This window comes from Triturus cristatus, chromosome 5_2 (assembly GCF_964204655.1).
Source record: "Triturus cristatus chromosome 5_2, aTriCri1.1, whole genome shotgun sequence".
NCBI lineage: Eukaryota > Metazoa > Chordata > Amphibia > Caudata > Salamandridae > Triturus > Triturus cristatus.
In genome coordinates this window covers 266,265,693-266,288,840 of record NC_140588.1, presented here as the reverse complement: position 1 = coordinate 266,288,840, position 23,148 = coordinate 266,265,693, and the positions used below count along the sequence as shown (strand labels likewise).

The 23,148-nt window shown below is 44.6% G+C and overlaps 1 protein-coding gene across 1 annotated transcript in view; it reads left to right on the top strand.

The window, feature by feature from the left end:
• The window catches only part of LOC146822854 (uncharacterized), a 180,785-nt gene extending 162,484 nt beyond the window's left edge, over window positions 1–18,301 (top strand). The window contains exon 6 of the mRNA XM_085607027.1: window positions 17,089–18,301. Coding sequence (XP_085463153.1) covers window positions 17,089–17,439 — 351 coding nt within the window. The 3' untranslated portion in view covers window positions 17,440–18,301. The remainder of the gene's footprint in view (window positions 1–17,088) is intronic.
• Window positions 18,302–23,148: the final 4,847 nt, after the last annotated feature.

Here is a 23,148-nt window from a genome sequence, read left to right as displayed (position 1 = left end):
AAGAAATCCAAACGATTTTAACTTTCACACTTTCACAAGGTTCCCTTCTCTGGTGATACTGCTGATGATGTCTCACATACCTTCAAAACAGCAGACAAACGTACTCAGCATATGCCACACTGAGACGACCCTTAGGTGTATATCTCAGGATCTTAGGCCACTTCGGACCTGATAACAACTTCAATACATCAATACCCAATTCAACACAAAATACTAAGGGCCAGATGTAGGTAAAATCAAATTTGCGAATCCTTAATAGCGAATCGGTAAAATTGAATGTAGGTCGGAATCGCTAAAATATTTGCGATTCCTTAACATTCCTTAATAACGAATCGCAAATTGAGATGAGCTAATAAGGAATACCTACCCATTCATTCCTATGGGCTAGGAGGCCCGTAGGAATGAATGGAAAGATATTCTCTATCAGCGATTCGCTATTAAAGAATGGCAAATAGCGGGCGCTATTTCAAGGGTGCCAGGGTGCCAAAAGGACACCCTGTTGCACCCCTGAAATGTGCATGTGTGCACATGTGGCGCACATACATGCCCAAATGGCATGTATGTGTGCCACATGACACTTTAAAAAAAGCAAAAAAGTGCTTTTTTAAAGGAAATCGCTAATTACCACTAACTTGAAGTTGGTGGTAATTAGCAATTCCTTAAGGCTAAGGTGCACTTACTTTTGTGCTACTTACATTGCATTTAAGGAATCGCAATTTCCGATTCCTTAAATGCAAGAGCAAAATAAGGAATCACAATTTTGCGATTCCTTTTTTTGCTAGTACGTTTAAACTCACCTACATTGCTCGCAGCCAAATAGCGATCACAAACGCTGGAATTCTGCTAATTTCAGTGTTACCGATCGCTATTTGGCCACCTACATCTGGCCCTAAAACATTTCTCTAAAAGTTCTCATTAGTAACACATTTAAGCAGCAATATTTCACAACCATATTGATACCCACACCACTTGCCTCGTCATTTCATCGTCTTCAGAACTGGCACTCGGGCAAGTATCACTGAACTTGGGTATTGGGAAAATCTGTAGTGTCCTTATTACACATCCCCCTTATATCCCAATTTTGTCAGACAGTAAACCACTCGACACGCTACCAGAAAAACTGTTGTAGCGTTAACGCTTTGGGCCTCATAAACTAATTTATTTAATCTCAGCTACCATATCGAATCTATGAGGTCTTGCTTTGTGCTGAAAGGGACTGGAGGACCTAGAATAAGATAATTGCATTCAATCTTGGGTGTAATCTCCCAGGTAATTCCACCTCTAGTTTAGTTAACCACTAATTCTAATTTGTACTTAGCTGCAAACAAATTCTGAGACAGAATCAACAGAGAAATTTATCTTAATTTGTTTTTCTTTTAGATTTCAAATAATGTGCACAAAACCTAAAGTTAAATTACTAAGCATTTGCAAACTCTGCGAGATCCAAGCCTGAAGGAAATATCTTCCTCAACTGAGGAAGATTTTAATCTAAAGAAAATGATTTTGTAGGGAAATCAGTTGCATCTTATACCAACCCTATTAGGAAATTTCAGTAAATTCCAATTTACCAGTTCCAGTTCATGGACAGAATGGTCCGCCTCAGTCCGCACTGTGGTGTCAATGCCACAGCTGCTTTGACGTGAACCTTTTCGGCCGAAAAGCTTTCACTATGTTAGCATACCAGCCAGCATCAAATCGCAATATTTTGCCACATTTTGCATTGTTCCTGGAAGTTCCAGTCGACAGTCTCTGTACCTCACGATGGGTAAAATGGGTGACGCCCCTTAGTTCAGAATATAGGCAATTATACTCCATCAATTCTGGGTTTACACCCCTTGACATCATCAAATCTTTCAGACCACTCTGTCTCATTGGTTGCCCATGGTAGGATGAGATGTAGGAGGCAAGAGTATACAGATCCGGAAGAATTAAGTAATCCATTACTCTCCATTTCCTTATAGTCACTGTAGTTTGGTTCATACATTTAGAAAGTCGACGATTTCATGCTCTCATTCCTTGTCTGTCCATTTTCACACTTTAGCTCTAGGAAGTAACACTTTTGTTGCAAGTCTAAGTCAAGTAAGTTACAACGTCAAAGAAGGCGATTGAGTGTTTGAACACAAGTGTTAACTTTACAAAAGGTTCCCATAGACTTCAGACTATTCAGTTCATAACTTCATACTAACAAAGGAAGCAAAGTTTGATGCCTTGGTGTAATATAGCTCATGCACAATGAATTTGGGCTAAAATATTAATCTCACATTACATGGAATAGTACATTAATTCTCCAATTAGGCGTATTACAATCACTTCAATATGAATTGCAATTAATTAATCTAAGTATAGGGTGCTTATAATTTTTTTAATATTCACTATCACATCACTTATAATTTAGTAAGTTTCTTTGGCACTTTATATGTTATTACAGCATACAAGATTTAAAAGCACATCAGAAATGAACTTTACGAAGTGCAAATCATAACATAACCTTGTGTAAATTCTACTTTTCGTGTCAATGTCAGTACTCACCCTAAACAGTCTACTATTATTATCCGTTTTCTAACACATGAAGCAATTTTATTCTCACATAGAAATTTTCTGTGTTATTGTTTATTTATCACATTTTCCTAAGCATAAGAATACATGCCATTAAGTTGTCAGATTTCACATCTACTTACTGACTGCTAGGTGTTATCAGAAAACTACTTCTATCATTCTGATTGCTTTTATGATACAATATCTAAATCAAACGTTATTGGTGTGTGTTTCTTGATAAATGGAGCTTAGTACACATTTGTCATTACCGTACAAAATAGCGTCACAAACCATTTCTGTGTAAAATAGTTGCAAATAGATGAGAGTTAACATCTATGCTCTATCATAACTAAGTCCCACTTTTCTACAACTGCAACTAAAGTTCCTCTTGGTGATTTCTGTAGTCTTGAGGTCCTCAGGGCAGGATTATAGGTACCAGATTTTACTCAGCTAGGGACTCCTGCAGGGTCTGGTCCTCATTGGGTAGCTGGGTCCTCTTGAAGTCAGGAGTACTTTTACTTTTTCTGTCCATGGCTTAGGCAAACAGGCGGTCAACAACTTAACTCTAAGAGAGTGTTCCAGTCCCTGGGTGCCAGTAGGAGCAATGAGTTTGTGGGTCTTCTTTATTCCAACTTTCAGAGACAATCCATTTCCTTCCAGATGTTTTCTCCACAAGTCCAGAAATGTTCTGAGGAAGTGATGCTGAGGTGCCAGTCTTATACAGTGGACAAACCATCCCATGTGCCCTATACCAAGATGTCTCCACCCCACCTCAACCTAACGCTGCTCTGGCCCTTTCAGTAGCTACTGCCCTATTTAGATGAAGGGCCCTCCCCTCTGTGAGGGTCAATACTGGTTCCTCCTTCTACTGGGGTTGGAAGCAGAAAGTCTGGGGGGTCTCTGGAAATGGATAGGAAAAGTTCCTACCAGTCTGGTATAGCATCATCAAGTCAAAAGAAGACATATTTAGGCTGTTGTTTGTTCTGCTATTTTTTTCTGTTACATGACCAGTTGTTGACAACACCCTTGCTTTACTGGGCCCAGAGACAAAGCCATTGACATCAGTGAGAAATATGTTTTGATCCTCTGGAGTAAGGGTGAGAGTCAGGCAGCACAATGTACACTTTCTAAAAGTCTATTTTCACAACTGGGTTACATTTTTTAAAAAGAAGTGAAAAGAACTCTGGATAATTGCTTTAGCATTTTTCTAGGTGGAATATACACTAATATTTTATTTATAGGTAGGCGTTTTCCTGTAAAGTATAGCTTTAACTACAGAGAGAAAGCAGCTTTTGGACAATTGACTATTGTGTGGGAATATTATACCCAATGTAGTGTGTCATATTTTTGAATGTTAAGTACCAAAACCTGTGGACATACAAGGCCCACTATATGGGTGACTTATCTAATGTATACAAATATTTTTTTCCTATGAGGCAAAGACAGTTTGCTCAGCCATGTGCTACTTCAGGCCTTTAAATTTCAGCTCACCAAGAGCCTAAGGATGCTACCTAGTGTAAATACGCACAGCAGCCCACATATGGCATTTAACTTCTGCACTGCTGGTGCAATTCCTGCAAGATTTCTCAATGGCCTTACTGGAGATTTAAATATGCCAGTTGGGTAAAGCCAATTTGACAGTGCTTTTTTAGGGGCAGAGTACACACACTGTAGCACTGGATGACAGGTTCACAGCATAAAGAGTTCTAAAACCACCAAAATAAGGTCCAGAAAAAAGTGAAAATTCCAAGGTGACCACAAAGAAGAGGTGAATTTGCTACAGGCATGCCGAAGGGCAGCAGTGATTGGGTAAGGGACACACAGAGGCTGAAACATCAAACAGCTGATGCAGGACTGACACTTGAGGCACACAAAAGAACAGCAGGGACGAGAACCGCATGGAAGGTAGATGGGTGCACATAGAATGTAAGGTAGGGAGACAGGAGCTGAGGAGCCACAGGGGCTGAAGAAGACAGACAGGGTAGCAGATAGAAAGACAACAGGACAGTGGGAGCACACCTACCTTCACACTTCTACACAAAGGTCTACAAAACCAAACTTCATGAGGGGCGTGGCTTGGACGCGCATGGAGTGAGGCGTCTTCCATCGAGTCTCTGCTCTGGCGCTTCCCGCTTTTGGCCGTTACTCGGTCTCTGCTGCCCTCCTCCAGCGCTGGTGACCCCTATGAGCCCTGGGGCTGTCCACTGCAACTACTCTCTGCTTTGACCACAGCCTGTGGGCCCTGATACCGGCCATCTTCGACCGCCGGAGGCCCGGCCGGCGATCGCCCTCCTCAGAGGCACTGAGGTGCAGGACTTGCCCCCTGGGGATGACGGAGCCGCTGTGAAGCCCGGACTTCGCCTCTAGATCCGCTGGTGGCCGTCGCTGCTGCAGATTGCTGCCGAGTTTGAGTGGAGACCGGGGTGCCTCCTGAGGCCTGCTGAGCCCTGCGGATCCTGTGGGCTGCTTTTCCCGACAGAGGATACAGCGGAGCCGCGAGGAGACCGGAGGTACTGGGGCGGGGGTGGCATTGCTGCAGGTGCGAGTGCCGTGAGGGGCTCCTGGTGTGCCTCCCGGCCCCGCCGCTTTTCTGCCTCCCTGTGCAGCCCTTGCATCCCTGACTCTGCTGTTGGTGCTCCTGCTGCTGCCCAGCCCTTAGCCACGCGGATCGACCTTCTGGGGCCCCGCCTGTGGCGCTCCTCGCATTCTCTGGCCGCCTTGACGCTGTGGGTGTCTGGGGCCCCGCTATGACCCTTCGTGGCTGCCTGTAACTACTGGAGACTCCTGGAGCGTAGAGCGGGACAGCGTTGGACCCAGCGTTGGTCTGCCTCCATCCTCCCAGCTTGCAGGTGCGTCTTGCTGGCCCACCTCGCCCTATTTGGCCCTGATGCCTTTCTGAGGTCCACGGCCTGCTATAGGGGGGTGCCCTGGACTGGTGCTCTTTGGTGGTTGCCCCTGCATCGCCGTTGCCCCTGTCTGGACTTTCTGGACTCAAACCTGCATGATTGGGAGCTGTGGGCCCGTGCTAGCGCCTGACACATTGGAGCTTGAATTGTTCACATTCCCTCTGGCCTGCTTGCCCTTCCGCGGGGCATTGCCTACACACTCTTCGATCCGGTGGTGGGTGCACCCCCAAGGCAGCCTCTGCACTGCCCCTGCATATCACAGCCATGCCTCCCAAGCATAGAGGGGCTAAGGAACCTGATGCTGTGGCCTCCGGGAAAACCCGGTGACCTCCCTATGGTCCAAATCGCTCCCACACACGCAAGATGACCCTGCCTCTTCCCTGCTGCCGTCTGGGGTGTCGGCCTCTGGAGTGCCTATTACTCAGGCATATATGGCAGCGTTCCTACAAGAGATTAAGACTGAGATTGGATCCCTTTGTCAGGACTTCAAAACTGGGTTACAGGACATGCGCAGAGAGGTGTCTGACCTTGGGGATAGGGTGGACGGCCTGGAGCGCATGATGGACACTCGGACAGAGGACATTGATGGCCTATGGAAAAAGGTAGCTGAGCTCGAGGACCAGAATATCACCCTTCAGCTAAAGCAGGAAGACCTGGAGAACCGCAGTAGGCGGAACAACTTCTGCATTAGAGACGTGCCATTGAGAACGGAAGGGTATGATATCCTCGCGTACACTGCAGATCTTCTTCATGCCATCCGAGAGGGAGAGGGCATCTCTCCGCCTATGCTGGACAGGGCCCACCGGTTGCCTGCCCCTCGCAATCGTCCTCACTTGGTACCCAACATCATTACGTGGGTCCACTTCTACGCTGACAAGGAAGCCATTCTCCGCAAAGTGCAGGGAGTGCAAACGTTCATGTACAATGACCTCTCAGTCCAGATCTTTCAGGACCTCGCACCTTCTACTCTCCGCCGTAGGAAGAGCTTCAAACCAGCGACCGATAAGCTGAGAGACCTTGGAATCAAATACCAATGGGGCAACCCCTTCGCCTTACTCTTTTCTTGGGAGGGCCGACGTCGGAATGTCCGCTCCCTGCAGGAGGCGCAGCGCCTTCTTCATCTTCCTCTTGACTCTGACGGCGATGATCCTCCACCCTCCGGTACTCGCCCTGGGGGCTCCCTACGTCTGGAGTGGTCCACTGTGCTTCCACCTCGTTCTTGACTCTGCACAGGATAAACAGGAAGCCATTAACCAGGTGCGGTCCCTGAGCGCTTCTCCTTTTCTTACGAATTAATCCTTTCTGATGCTTGGATGCTCTCGGCTTTGCCTTTGACCTGGCCCATTCGAGTAGGGCCCCTTCGCTGGGACTCAGAGACTGACCCTCAGTGTGCCTTCCTCTCAGACCTGCACGGGATGCTGCCGATGGAGGCTCTAGGCCTCATGTCTGTCCACCACCCCCCTTGTTGGAGTCCCATCAGGGAGTGACTTCTATGGGATGATCCGCCTTCGGGTTTCTGGATTGCCCTGTCTAGACTCTGCAATATTGAGGCCCCGTTGGCCTGTGTGTTCTCTCTGTCTTGCCTTTTTTTTCTTTCATTGGGTTTTCCTTTCCCTCCTCTCCCTCTGTCCCTGTCAGATGTGGCGGGTTTGCTCTTTTGTCGGCATCATCAGGTTTGGTTGGTGGGGGTGCTGGTCAGCTGGTGAACCGGAATGGTTGGGTCCTTATTCCCTTGCTCGCTCAGTGGGTGCTGCGACTACCCCTGCCTCTCTGTCATCCTGTCACCTATGTGGACTTGGCAGGGCGGTTGGCCTTTTTGAGAGTGGGTTCCATCTTTCCTCCTTTTCTATGCCTCCTCCTAGCCGGCTCTCAGAGCTGCCTTTCCCTGCCTGCTAAGGATCCCGCCACGCGCCCAAGTTTCCCCCGAGTTGGCTCCCAATACTGCCTCTTCCTGCTGGTTGCTGTCTCTCAGGTGCGCTACGCCCTCTCTTCTACATGATGACCCATACTGTCACTTTCCTTTCCCTTAACGTCAAGGGCCTCAACTCACCTCCAAAACGCCGCCAAGTCTGGTGCTATTTATCCCAACACGACCCTGATGGGATTTTTCTTCCGGAGACCCATCTGCTTTCCTCTGAAACCCACCTCATGCCTCATCGCAAATACCCTATCCAATATTGGGCAAGTTCTCAAACCAAGACTGAAGGGGTGGCACTTTTCTTTAAGTCCGGCTGGCGGGCGAACTCCTCCCAATGCATTGCTGACAACGAGGGGAGATCCTTAAAGGTTGATATGGTTTGGGGCCGTAGCTCCTGTACTTTTGTTAATATGTATGCCCCCAATCAGAAGCAGGACGCCTATCTGCGGAAGCAATTTGGGATGTTACTGCATGCGGTCTCTACTCCTATTGTTCTGGGAGGCGACTTTAATCTAGTTTGGGACCCCGAATGGGATCGTACGGCTCAGGCGCATCAGGTTTCGTGGGCGATGTCGGCGCACTTGAAAAATGCCATTACGGACCTCGGCTTGGTCGACACATGGAGGTACCTACACCCGGACTCCAGAGATTATTCCTTCTATTCCCATGTCCACCGTTCATATTTGGGGATCGATCACTTTTTTCTTTCGCTCCCCCTGGTGCGGGATCTCTGCACAGCAGTCATCTCAGACATCTCTATTTCTGATTATGCGCATGTCTTGCTTACTCTACAACTCCCCGCACTTCAACACGATCCCCTACCGTGATGGCGTATTCCTCTTCAAACCATCCGCGACCTGGTTGATGTGGCGGATATTCGCAAGGAGATTGAATCTTTTTTTGCGACTAACACCCTTGACGATATGCCTGAGGATGTTCGATGGGATGCCTTTAAGGCTACTATTTGTGGGGTTATCACCTCTATATCTATTCATGGACCCCCGAGGCCCGTTTGGTCGAAGATGCCCTCTCTCGCGATATTAAATATCTGGAACGAGTAGATCATGCCTCTCCATCCCTTGCTAATAAACGGCGTATAACAGCCCTGCGTGGCCAACTCCTCCTTCAACGCACTAACAAGATTAAACGACTGCTTGTCAACCTTAAACAGAAATTCTATGTCGGGGTGACAAGGTCGGGCGTGCCTGGCTCTGCGTTTACAAGCCCAGACTGCTCACGCTCACATTCACAGGCTTAGAGGCCCTGATGGCTCTTGGGCCACCTCAGAGACAGACAAGGGCAATACTCTCATGGCCTTCTATAAGGAGCTTCACGCTCAGGCTCCCGGATCCCCGGAGGCGATTGAGAAGTTTCTGGACATCTGCCCCTGGGACCCGATTGACCCTTATTTTAAAGGGTTGCTTGACAAACCTATCTCCTATGATGAGCTTGATAAAGCCTTGAAGCAACTCCCGACGGGAAAGACGCTGGGGCCTGACGGCCTTCCGCTTTCTTTTTATCGAGTTTACTATCCTCAACTACGGGAACACCTGCTCCATCTTTTTAATGGCTTTACGGCTACTACGGGTCTTACACATACGATGGAGGAGGCTGAGATTGTCCTGATCCCTAAAACTGTGAAAGATCCGACTCTGGCAGCTTCCTTTCGCCCCATTGCTCTGTTAAACACTGATGCTAAACTTTTTGCGAAAATCCTAGCGAACAGACTGGAACTTCATCTCCCGGGACTTATTGACCCCGATCAGGTGGGCTTTATTCGGCACCGTCAGGGAGCTGATAACATCCGACATATTGCCCAGCTAGTCTAAAAAGCGCGCATTAGAGCTATCTCCGCCTGCTTGGTCTCCCTCGATGCCGAGAAGGCGTTCGATCGCGTGGACTGGGGCTTCTTGCTGGCGGTCTTTCTGAAGATTGGCTTGGGACCGGGCTTTATATCCAAATTGATGGCCCCCTATGATAAACCCACCAACCGTATACGCTTTAATGGCTCTACCACTGCCTGTATATCTATTCATCGGGGCACGTGGCAGGGGTGCCCGCTTCCCCCCTTCTTTTTGCGCTTGTGGTCGAACCCCTGGCCATCGCCATCTGCTGCCACTGTGATATCCAGGGCATCCATATGGGTGGTACTGAACACAAGGCCTCCCTCTTCACTGATTACCTGTTGCTATCCTTGTACTCTCCATCGTTCTCCTTGCCTGCGGTGGCTACCCTCTTAGCCTCCTTTGAAGCGACTTCGGGCTACCGTATTCATCTGGAGAAATCCCACGCCCTCAACCTTACGCTTCCAGCATTGGAAGTCCAGCGCCTCCGATGCCTTCTCCCTATGCAGTGGACTGATGAGTCCATACGGTACTTGGGCCTTGACTTAACCCCTACAATTGCGTCCTGGACCTCCTCGAATTGGCCTTGTTTTCGCAACTCTGTTCGCGACGAGATGAGACGATGGGAGGCGATTCCCTTGGCCTGGTTGGGCCGCCTTCATGCTGTTAAGCTGTCCCTTATCCCTAAAATCCTCTATTTGTTTCAGTCACTCCCCACCTCCAACCCGCACGTGGATATCCAGGCCTTGCAGCATGAATTTACCAAATTCATATGGGGGAAATCACGCCCCCACTTCTCTCACAAGATACTCTTGCTTCCCAGATCGCGGGGTGACTTGCCTGTCCTAATCTGATGGAATATTATTGGGCCTGCCACCTCCGCTTTATTTCCGAATGGATTGTCCCTGAAAGTGAAAAACACTGGGGGCACGATTCACAGAACTAACTTAAGACAAAATCCTAAACTTACTACCATTTTGGTATTCACAGAAGGCACTTACCTATTTTGGTATTCATAGATGGCACTTACTCATTTCGCTATTCACAGAAGTTAGGAGTCCTAACTTTAGGACTCCTAAATGCCTTCTGTGAATGTCAAAAGTCTTAAAGTTAGGATTTTTCTCAGTTTAGGAGTAGTAAAGTTAGGACTCCTAACTTTAGGACTCCTAAATGCCTTCTGTGAATACCGAAAGTCTTAAAGTTAGGATTTTTCTCAGTTTAGGAGTAGTAAAGTTAGGACTCCTAACTTTAGGACTCCTAAATGCCTTCTGTGAATACCGAAAGGCTTAAAGTTAGGATTTTTCTCAGTTTAGGAGTAGTAAAGTTAGGACTCCTAACTTTACTACTCCTAAACTGAGAAAAATCCTAACTTTAAGACTTTCTGTATTCACAGAAGGCATTTAGGAGTCCTGAAGTTAGGAGTCCTAACTTTACTACTCCTAAACTGAGAAAAATCCTAACTTTAAAGACATTCGGTATTCACAGAAGGCATTTAGGAGTCCTGAAGTTAGGAGTCCTAACTTTACTACTCCTAAACTGAGAAAAATCCTAACTTTAAAGACATTCGGTATTCACAGAAGGCATTTAGGAGTCCTAAAGTTAGGATTTCTAACTTCTGTGAATACCGAAATGATTAAGTGCCTTCTGTAAATACCAAAATGAGTAAGTGCCTTCTGTGAATACCGAAATGGTAGTAAGTTTAGGATTTTGTCTTAAGTTAGTTCTGTGAATCAGGCCCTGGTTTCACATGGACCGGGCAGTGCCTTGTAGACCACTCTGGGATCTCGCTTGGTTCCCACGTTCTGCACGCCCACAAAGTGCTTACTTGGCGACACTGACGAGAACGGTCTCGGAGGTGTGGGATGGATTGGCACTCTCTCGTGGCCTCACAACTTTCCCCTCTCCTAATACACTATTTACACGCAATCCAGCCTTTCCGCCTGTGCTCCAGCCTTGCTTTTTCGAAGCCTGGACTGTAGAGGGTCGCCGAGTCCTCCAGGATTTCTTTCATGTCTCCACCCTTCAGTCATTTGATCAGTGTAAACAGTTTTTTTGTCTGTCAGACAAGGAACGTCTACAGTACTATCAAGTACGTCATTGGCTCTACGCCCCATGAATACTCCCTTTGAAACCCTGGTTTGTCGCTTTGACGAATCTAAAGGCCTCATCTCTAAGACTTACTTGGGTCTTCAGCATTCTGGGTATTTACCGAGGCATGGCTACCAGACTCGCTGGGATGCTGATTTAACCACTGACGTCTCTCCGGAAGGCTGGGATCGCTTATGGAAGAACATTCCTAAGACATATCATAGTATCCCGCAGCATGATTCTGCCTATAAATTAATGACCCGGTGGTACTATACCCCAGTTCGTCTTCACCAGATGTTCCCAAACTCCTCCCTGCTCTGTTGGAGGTGTCAGGCTGCTCCGGTGGGATTTTCTGCATATCTGGTGGTCTTGCTTGGAACTCACGATATTCTGGAAGGAGGTACTCAACCATATTAAAGACGTTGTAGTTTCCCCAGTCCCTTCTGCCCCATCCCTTGTGCTATTAGGCATTCGGCCCAGTACGCTGCGAGCCATGACCTTGGCCCACTGGCATCTTATCCTACACTTACTGGGAGCAGCGCGTCAGACCATTGCCTCCTGCTGGAAGCGCCCCCGTCCATTGCTGCATGGTTCCTCTGCCTATGGGATGTCCTTACCCTTGAGTTGCTTACAGCCCGTCTTGCCCACGCTGACACCCGCTTTGACCGCATCTGGCGCCCCTTAGTGCATCACCTTACTAAAATGGAACACTCACTCCTAATGCCTCCTAGATTGAGGGCCTTGCAATTGTTTGATAGTCCTGTGGATCCTTACTCTAGAGGTGGACAACCGGACTCCCTGGAGTAGATGACGCCGCCTGCGGGATGCCCGCATTGAGCCTGGAGGGCTCCGGTGCTCCAATCTGGAATTTGCTGCTGGCCTTCCCATCCACTCCTCCTCCTCTCTCCCTTTCCTTTCCTTGTTCTTTCTGACTTCCTCTATCCCTTGATTCCTCTTCTTCTTTCTTTGTCTTTTCTTCTGGAAATTTTTCATTTTTTTTCTCTCTCCTCTCTTGTTGTTCAGTATAACTTCACATGTTGATTGCTATAAAATCGCTGCAGTGGGAGCCCTGTTTTGTTTCCCATGGTTGCTGCTTTGTATTGGTTTGCTCCCCGCTGTATAACAAGGACTCCTCTGGGACTGTTTATTATTTGTATGCTACTTTGGGCTCCATTTACGCCCCATGGGGCTGTACAAGGGACTTATCGCCCCGGTACATGACTTTTCTGTCCAGGACTGCTGCCTTGGCCCGACTTCAGGGGTACTGCTGCCCGTCCAAATCGCCTTTATTGGTCTCCATATTCAATATCTGTATTTTTCTGTATGGGATACACTTTTTCTGATTATCATATAGTTCCTCCTTACCCCTTCCTTTTGAGATTTGCAACAAGCATTGTTTTCTATTTGGTGTAGCTCAATAAACAGATATTAAACAAAAACCAACATCATCTGCCAACACACCCACCCTCATATGTCGACAAAAACAACATCATATTATTCATCCAGTCACCCATCTCACAAATACACCTAACATCTTTATAGGCTAACAAACTCACCACCAAATAGCCTCATAACCAACATCATAGGACAGCACAGCAAACATTGCATGTTTGGAAAAACCTGCCACCATACAACACCATACGAGAGAGCAACACACATACTGTTGTAGGCCAATAAACCGATTATACATCCATGCAAATGCCTTACCCCCATTTTAGGAGATCGACACAATTCACCCCTAACTGAGTATGTAGGTTTACCCCTCTGGACTCCGTAGTGCACTTATCAGAACTCTGATGCACTAACCCTTTGCATTGCGGGCTGTAGATATACTATGTAATCTTTTGCCATAGTGTTTGCTATGTTTCTGCTTGTTTTAAGGTATTCACAAACAAAAGGATCACAACAAGTTAAAGCTTTCTTGCTTTGTGCCCAGTTGTGAGTAGCATTGTGCTGGCAGGGTACAAACTTCACAGAAGTAATCAACAATTCTAGGCAGAAATAGTACTGTTCAATTTTGAGATATTCCCCATGAAGTTGAGAATAGCCATGCTTTCTTGCTTTTACTGGGTCAAATTCCTTAAGCAATTGCATATTTGCTGTGGGTTAATTATCCCATTTACCTCCTACTCCAGTATTCCCAGGTGGGACATCTCCCTCTCAAGTACTCTGGTATCCTCAGGTAGGATACCACTTCTCCCTATTCTTACAAAGGGTCTTTTTTTATCAAGGACCATTGGCTTCGGTGCGAGGCTTGAAATCCTCTATTTAACAGCGTAGTGTACTTGGTCAGCTAACACTCATGTTCGCAAACTTGGTTTAACAATTCTAAGCTTCTAACTTGGTTTAACATTTCTAAAGTTATCTTTACTACACTGGTACTTTTTGTGTCTTTGCTTTCAGGATTGTTCCATTACATGCAGTCCTTTGACAATTAAGTACACTATATAGCGTTGATAAGCAAGGGTAACTGATTTTACGTGTGCATTGCCTTGCAACATATTTGTTAGTGTGTATTTTATTCTATAGGCCTATTATTATTTGATTGCCATTTTGTATTGCAAAAATATTTATATATTTTGAAGCATTCTAAAATTGTGTTTGCAGCACTCTGGTAGGGCACTCCATTCTTCAATGTAACTTAGATAGTTAAGTTGGGGCTGATTCACAAAGCTAAACTTGGATGTTTGGTCTAAACGTAGACCAAACGTCTAAGGGCCTCAATTACAAAAGAATGGTGCAGCACTGCAAGCAATTTTTCAGCGCCGCGCTGCATCATTCTAAAAGTGCAGGAATGCTCTGTATTTACAAGAATATGGTAGATTCCTGTCCTGACCCCTGTGCCGGCACTAATAAAGCAGCCTAGCGCCAACGCAGGCACCCTTGCGTCATGTTCCAAGGGTGCCTGCTTCTATGTGTGCTGCAGAGTGCAGCACACGTAGAAGAAAGAGGAACACATGAGTACAAATAAGGATATTTCTCCTCGTTGTACCTACGTAACGCCACCCCTGAGTTGGAGTTAGAATCTGACGCATTCCCAGTTTTATAATTCCTCGTAAATCTGGGAATGCTTCAAATTCCATGGGTGTTTCGTGGGAATACCCACAGCAACACCCATGGAACGGCCCTTTCACGCAGTGTTCTGCGTGAAACGGCACATATTTATAAGCCCACGCAACCCACATGAAGTGGCTTTGCATGGCCTTGTAAATATGGTACGGGACTTTGCACCACCGGAGTGTCAAAAAAGTGATGCTCCGGTGGCACAAAAGTATCACTAGTGCCTCGTAAATGAGGCCCTAAGTTTGCGACTTTGGGAATTCACAAAGGGCATTTACGAGTATTATCTTTATCTCTGTACTGACATAAAGATAGTACTCGTAAATGCCCTTGTGAACTCTCAAAGTTGTAAACGTAGACGCTTGGTCTAAATTTAGACCAAACGTCTAAGTTTGCCTTTATGAATCAGGCCTGTTGTGTGTACCTCAACTTCTTCTACATCTCTTCTCTTAAGCAAGGATCTCACTGTTTGTCCTTGTCTACCTGTAGTTTCAAGGAGACTTAGGTGGCCAGTTTTTCGTTGCAGGCCTGTTACCTGGAGCCATAGTTAGTGGACTGCGGAGGCCAGGGAAATAGCCTAACAATAACCAAACTTCCCTTTTTCTTCTCGTATCATTACAAGATGTTGTGTTTGAGGAGATATCTTTCGTCTTTCATACACTATAGTTCAGCAGCAGTCAAGGTGTTTTGATAATTTGACCAATCAAATTCAGTTTTTCTAAGGATCCTTGAATTCACAATATGTGAAACATCTAATGAGAATCAGTATTCCACATACCGGTGTGTTAGAACACAAGGATCTAAAGAGTGTCAGAAGGCCATGGACTCAAGACAAACAGTCCCAGCCATCACCCATGAGTCCCCAGTATTTTGATATGTTCAGAGTTCAGTCACATTTTATATCCTTACTTCTTTGTTGCTATTAACTTCTTCACACCTTCTGGTCTTAGCTTGAACCTGCCAGTCCCCCCTTCTTTTGCTCCATCTGTTCTGTTTGGGAAGGCAGGTGACAGCCATTTTAAGGTCTATCAAATTAAGAACTAACTATTGTTGTACTCATCTCTATATTAAGCAAACAGGGCAACTATGTGGCATTCTGTCATAAGCGCCGGTGCAATGGAACCCACCACCTCGAAGTAAGCACTGCTATCAGTCTACATATTCCTTGGTTAGCTCTCTGGTTAATAAAAAAGTGATTCCCACCCTGCTTTCAGTCCTTTAAACTACTTGGGCCCTTCCAATAGACTTCCTTTCTTAGGGCAAATTCATCCATTCATATGATGAAATATACCAACAAATCTTCTCTCTTTAGGTGTAAGGATCAATATATTTGGCTGCTCCTTCTCTCTCATCCCATGTCTGTATTGTGTGACTATCACAGTAAACCCTGGTACTACAAGATGGATCTGTCTTTCCCTAGCTCAACATTACCTATCTCATTAGCCAGACCAAGTGGCATATTTACAAGGGAATATCGCCAACAGAACGTCACTTTTAGTTACGTTCTGGTGGCGATATGCCCTTCTCCATATTTACAAAGTGGCATTAAGCCTGTTTGTTGTGACTCAATGCCGCCTTGAAAATAAGGCCACTTTACACACGACTTAGCGTGAAAGGGGCGTGCAATGGGTGTTGCTGTGGGTGTTCCAGCACAACACCCATTTCTTTCGATTCTGCTCCATATTTGCAAGGAAGTGTAAATCTGAGGCAGCGCCAAAAACTAACGCCATGCAAGAGCAGGTGTTAGAATAGCAAAACGAGTAGAAATATTTTCTTTCCTCATTTGTGCTTTTTCTATGTATGCTGCATTCTGCAGCACACATGGAAAGAGCAAAATGCCATTAATGATTGTTTATGCACAGGAAGGTGTTTCTTCCTGCACATAAGCAATCATTAAATAATAACGATTTGCTATTTTTATGTGTGCTGTAGAAAGCACACATAGAAGTAACAAATTGCTATTAGTCATTGTTTACGTGCAGGAAGGGATATCTTCCTGCACATAAACAATCATTCCCTGTAACGCAGGCACCCTTGCACTATGCTGCAAGGGTGCCTGTGTTGGCGCTAGCATCTGCACAAAGGAAAACACAGGAGTCCACCATATTCTTGTGAATACGTTGCATACCTGTGTTTTGAAAATATCGGAGCTCAACGCTGCCAATTTGGCGTTGCTCCGTGCTTCGCTTTTAACTCATAAATATGCCCCCAAGTGTGAGAAACCCTTCCAATCATGGAAAGACCTACGTTGATTGCTATGGATACTACTGAGAATTTAAAAAAGCTTGTAACAGACTCAACCTTAAGTCTGGGCATCAATCCACACACCAAACACTCATCGCTGTCATCTATTTATGAATGTTAGTTGCTATATGATCAACAGAATTAGCCATTGGCCCAGGTAAACTCTGTATCTTCAAAAAAATACGACATCATTTGTAATATTTCCTCGTTTCCCAAGGTGCATTGCTGTCACTCTGTGTCATTTGTCAACAACCATATTTCAGCACCATTCATCCTCCAAACTTCTTATGTACCTTCATGTTAATTATGTATATCACCATGAGGTCCTCAAACTCATAAAACAAACTCAATTGTGAATTTACAAAGTTGCCAAATTTTATGTTATGTCCTGACAAACATACACTAGAACCGAAAATGTATTGACGATCTGTGGGTAGTAGATTACAAACCACACACATCATACCAAATGCTACATTTGTATTTATGTTTTCAGGAATGGTATGACAAGTGGGTCAACATGGGGACAGAAAAAGCAAACTTTATAAAGAAGATCTATGGTCACAGTCTACAGTACACAAGGACAAGTGAAAAGGAGGAGAAGGTTATTGTTGGTGGGAGTGGTTTTGTGTCATGTGATTCATACGCCATGGCAGCCGCCATTGATGCGACCACAGTCACATCCCACATCAAATGTGCTGTAACTGTGGAGCTTTCAGGAAAATATGCACGCGGAATGATGGTGCTGGATCTGATTGACGACCTCAAGAAGAAGAACAAAGCATTTGTAATGAATGGCTGTGATATTGAGAAATTTAAAGCCCTTATGGAAACCTCTTTGAAATAGCACACTGAGTCGAAAAGAAAAGAAACCCTTTCCTTAATGAAATGTTTTAAAACATATATGTTTATACACTTTGTTGAAATATTGGGCATCTTACTTTATTCACGTACATCTACAAATAATTGTGTATTTTTATCATTTATCCTTTTGGTAGTACAAATACTTGCAAATCTCCTATTAAATTTGTGTTTAGAAATGTTAAACTAAAACTGTTAATTTTTAACAGTAGATTATTGCACATTGTTAATCAATGAGGTTCAAGTTTAAAACCAAATCTATTTTTTAAATCAAATGTATGGTATGTTAACCCCAAGCTTTTTATACGTTTTATTAATTTTTCAGAATAAAGATAGGTCACCATACATTAGTTTGCCAGAGCAAGAAGAGTATTGACAGACAATGGAAGGAAAATAACGAAAGCAGATAGGTAAAAACATGCTACACACATCTTTGAATCCTAGATTTAAAAAACTGTGTTTTCTTGTGCACTAGCCAGGCCCTACACCCTGCTTGTTGTGAGTGTCCAACTCATGCTTCACAGGGCCTATGGGCGTGGGCAGAAATGTTGGTCCCATGGCTTGCTTGTAGACTAGGCCAACTGCTCAACATGACATGGGTGGCCAAGCCAGGATGCACATAGCCTTCGGGCAGAGGTTGGGTACAGGATATTGACTTCTACGCTCGACCCACAATGGACAGCTTCACCCTTCTCACCTGCTGAAGGCTATGAGTGGCATGGTTTGGCCAAGCACAGGTGTAGTGCACACAATTGTAGAGTGCACACAATTGTTTTTAACATTTATTTTTTCAGGATTTTCAGTTCTATTGACTGATGAGGAATTAAACGATAAGCCCTTATTTGCCACAACGCCTCATCTTTCCAGCTCAACCCATTTGATCTTGCCAGCTGAATGCCCTCTTAAAAAGTGTTTTGTTAAATCCTTCTCCTGCCCCATTGGCTTCTAGGTGATAAAGAACACCAGGTTTATGTGTTATTCAATTACATTGCACAAATTCCTTCATTTTTCAGGAGCAAAGCTGAACACCATTGTCAGTTAAAATGGTGCTGGGTACTCCCTTTCCCCTACCAGGAAGTTTATAACTGAGGTCAAGCTGATGTCAGAGACAAATATGATTTCTGACCAACTTGAATATAAGTCGAATTAAACTAGACTCTATGGGGAACTCCTTTATCCTGTCAGTGGCCCATTGATGTCCATTGTTACATCCACCCAGAGACCTTCAGGTAGGGTGTGACACTGCATGAGTGGAGTGTGCAGTTGTGATACCTTATCACTGGTGGAACAGGCTATGCAATTCTTCAGCTATCTCTCAACCAGTACATCTATCCCTGGCCACCAAAAGTCTAACCTCAACCTTTGCTTGGTTTTGGTGATCTCAGATGCCTTCCGGTGCTATGTCAATCAGTTTACTCCTGAGGGCTTCAGAAGGTATCAATTTTGTGCCTCTGAAAAGGCATCCATCTACTTCTAATAATTCTTCTCTGAGCTTCCAATATGGCCTCAGCCACTCTTCTTTCTTTTCTACACTATCCCCCACCAGGATTAACAAATCTCATACTTTACTTAGAATGGGATCTGTTTCTAACTCCTTTTCCCAATTTTCCTCCTTAACCACCCCTATGGTGATCACATAAACATTTTCTTTGGCCAATTCTATATTCTCACTTTGGTTGTCATGGACTTTCTCTTCCTTTTCTGTGTCATCAACCAGTCCAGACAAGCAATCTGCTGCAAAGTTATGTGTACCAAGGATATATTCTACGTCAAATGTGTACTCTTGGAGATTAATGACCCATATATTAAGGCTATTGGAAATTGCCTCCAGCCCCTTTTTTATAAATGCCTTCTTAAGTGGTTTGTTGTCTATTCTTAACTTGAACACAGTCCCCCAGATAAAGTTCTTACATTTGTTTAGCACCCAGTACACTGCCAGTGCTTCTTTTTCAATTACAGAATAGTTGACCTCTGATTGCCCAAGTGCTCTTGAGGTAAATGCAATGGTTTCATCACCTTTTCCACATTCGTGTAGAAGTACTACCCCTAGGGCTTTTGAACTGGCATCTGTTGTAATGATAATCTTTTTTCCTGGAACAAATGCTTTCAAGTCTGGTGCAATATTATGAGCATTCGACTGACAAAGTTGTTGATAAATTTACTATAAAATTCTATAATCTTCAAAATAGATTTCAGTTCATCTTTGGTTTTGGGTACCACTATTTTCATTATGGTGTTAACCAGATAGGCTTTTGGTTGTACCCCTTCAGAAGTGAATTTAAGGCCAAAATATTTTATTTCAGTACACTGAAGTTTACACTTGTCTTTCCTTACTGTAAAGCCATACTCTTTGAATCTGTCAATAACTTGTCTAATTATGACTTTCATTATGTTGTGCCTGAGAGTTCCCAAATATCAGCACATCGTCCTGATAACAGAACAACCCCGGGATTCCAGACAATATATTAGACATGGCTCTCTGAATGACCAAGACTGACACCGCAATTACCATCAACTACCTCTTTGTTGATGGCCCTAAGGTCAACACACAGGCGAATCTTGCTGTCTGCTTTTCTTGCCACTACAATGGGTGCTAATCATTCAGTTTCTTCCACAGGTTCTATTACATCCAGCTTGCACATTTTTTCTAGCTCTTCTCTCACTATGTTCTGTACACTCAAAGGAGGACTACACAGACTATGTACTTTAGCTAACACTGGAACTGCCTTATCTTTCAATTTTATCTTGTGCACATATTGTTTGAGGCATCCTAACTTTTCTGTGTATACTTCAAAATATTATTTCTCAAAATCAGATCTCACCTCTGCATCCTTGTTAACATTCTGAATCAGTATTGGAGGTTCAGCATTGGGATGCAGATAAACTCCTTTGTCTTTTTGTGCTGGGCATCCTAAAATGTGATCTCCCTTACATGAAACATAAACTTTTCATACTGCATATCTGTTTTTATACTCAATCTTTCCTACAAAGTATCGTATCATCTTTATTGGCTGACCACCATACTCTCCCGGGTGTATGTCCATTTTGTGTAGCTTCATCTGTTTCTTGATAGTTTATTAAATACCTCCTATAAAATTATTGTTAGTCTAGAGCATGCATGAATCAAATATGACCTTGACATCGAGGTCTTCTGTCCTTACCACATCTTTGGGTTGCTAGACTCTCCATCAGTTATCTGTAGTACAATTTCTTCGCACACCTCAGATGCACCTTGTTTCTCGTGTTTGTTGCTACCAGAGCTACTTCTACAGGACGCCATACAATGTCCTCTCTTCCCACACTTATTACATATGGCTGTCATTGCTGGACATTTCTTATTGTTCGCCATGTGGACAACCCTCCAATATCTGTAGCATTGCCCTTTGAAGTTACTGCCACTCCACCTGTCCTTTGTCATAGGAGTACCCTCAAATATTTGTTCTTCTTTTTTTCATTTCTCCAACTATTTGTACATTTTACTTACTATTGGTGTCTTGTTTGATTTCTTTCACACATCTCATCGTGTGCTCTAATAGTTTTGCAACAATCAACAGATCTCCCAAGGGAGGATCAACTTTTAGCCAAAGTTCCTCCTGTATACTTTCAATTTTACAATTCAATAAAAATTGGTCCCTGTTGCGTTCATCATTTGTTGCTTCAAACTTACATGAGGCTGCCAGTTTACGCAACTCAAACACAAATTCCTCTACTGTTTCTCCTTCCTTTTGTGAGCACTTCTCGAAATTATGACGCTCCATGATTGTAGTGATACTAGGAGGGAAATGATTATCTAATTTCTTTCTGCTTATTTTATATACATGTAACCCCCTGGATTCATCAGCACTCAGAACAGGCAGATGCTCTAGGATTTCTTGTCCCTCTGCTTCAAACCAATGTTGTAGTATTGCTATCTTCCGCTCTAAATCCAAATATGGCCCACAATCTCTGGATTCATTTTGAAAGATTTGTTTCCATTTATTCCACTTCATTGGCGGTTACCCAGAGGGCATTAAAAGGAATAGGGGAGGAGTAACACACTTAATAGTCATTTCTTCTTTCTGATGTCACATAAAATATCCCCACCCCACTTTCTCCAACCTCTCTACCCTCACAAGCAAAGTGGGGCTTAGGTCTCGTAGCATATGGCAAAGCAAAATGTATTCACACACTGTGTTTCTGTTCTCTTTTATCACTGCCAACATCAGTGTGGTGTTCCTCAACTGCCTCCAGGTGGTGTTGACTCTGTTTAGACAGGAAAAGACTATGAAGCCCAGAATCAATGAGACAAGTACACCTGCAGGCCCAGGACGTTACACAGCATCCACTGGGCAGCAGGAGGCGTATCACAGAAAATCTTCCCAAAACTCCTCACAGATACTCCTCCCACCGAGCTCCAGCAGAACCCCACAAGAACAAGGATGCTGCTTGCACCCAGAAAGGCAGACTTAAGGAAGGTGAGCGGTCCTACTGGAGTGAGACCCTAATTCAATTTCTTGGGTGGTAAATTTTCCTTATTGTGCTGCTAGTGAGGTGAGTTAATGGTGGTGGGCATGCATCCCTCACAACAGTTCATGGATGCTTGTGCATGGTGTACATCATGCTCACATCAGTTCGTTGCCACTTATGTGGCAAATTCTCATGCTCAACGCGCACCCCCAGTGAACAAGGAATGCCAACGGTGCTGAACTCTCATGCTCAGCGCACACTCCTTGCGCTCACAACAGTTCGTGCTATGTGTACGTGGCGTCAACCAAACTCCCATCAGTTCATAGCCACTTAAGTCTGGTATTACAAAAGGAGGGAATTCCTCATGTACAGTGTGCACCCTTATGATAAAGCCGCACACCCTTCATGCTAACGTCAGAAGCGGATAGTGGCATAAAATAGCCATCTCTCTTTCTAATTGATTATGCGCTCGACAGAGGTTGGAATCGCCCTGCCCCTCTGGCACACATTTTCTTTCCCAAGTCAATAACTCAAGTGGTCAACAGCAGTCACGTCCGGATGACAGTTAAGTCATTTCAGTGACTGACGCCAGTAGCCAGTAACTTGCTGCTCAGGCTCACAGCCAGCGACCATCCGCAAAAGTACTCACTGTGTACCAGAGTCAGCTTGGCACAACGATCCTGGACTCAGTTGTGTAACCAAATGTAGCAAGGTGAAAATATTATGTGGTATGGCTGGCGAGCCTGACCATGTAATATTAACACAATACCCAAAAGTGGACCTAGGATTTGCACTAGTAATCCGTAGCTCAGTCCTGGTAGATAGGCAAAAAGCAGTATGGCTTACTTAGAAGAACAATTGTTAAGCATTTCAGAGCACCAACATTGACGCTAAGGAATTGACACAACTCAATAGAAATCCAACACCAGTTTATAAACATAGAGCTCATTTGTATATAAATATAGACACCAAAATGAAACCAATACAAGGCATATAACCGGAGTTATCAATTTTAAAGTGTTCAGAAAATCTGTGCTTTGCAGAGCTGTCAAACTTTACTATTGCGGACATGGAGAAAACACCAAGGGCCTGATTACGAGTTTGGCAGTGCGGTGCTGGGTCCGCCCACCAGATATGAGTTTCTTTCTGTCTGGTGGACTTTTTTGGGCTTTCCGACAGCTGTGACTCTAAAATTGGTCTCCGCAATGGGAACGCCAAAAACAGTTCCTGCAGGCATGGACTGAAAAGT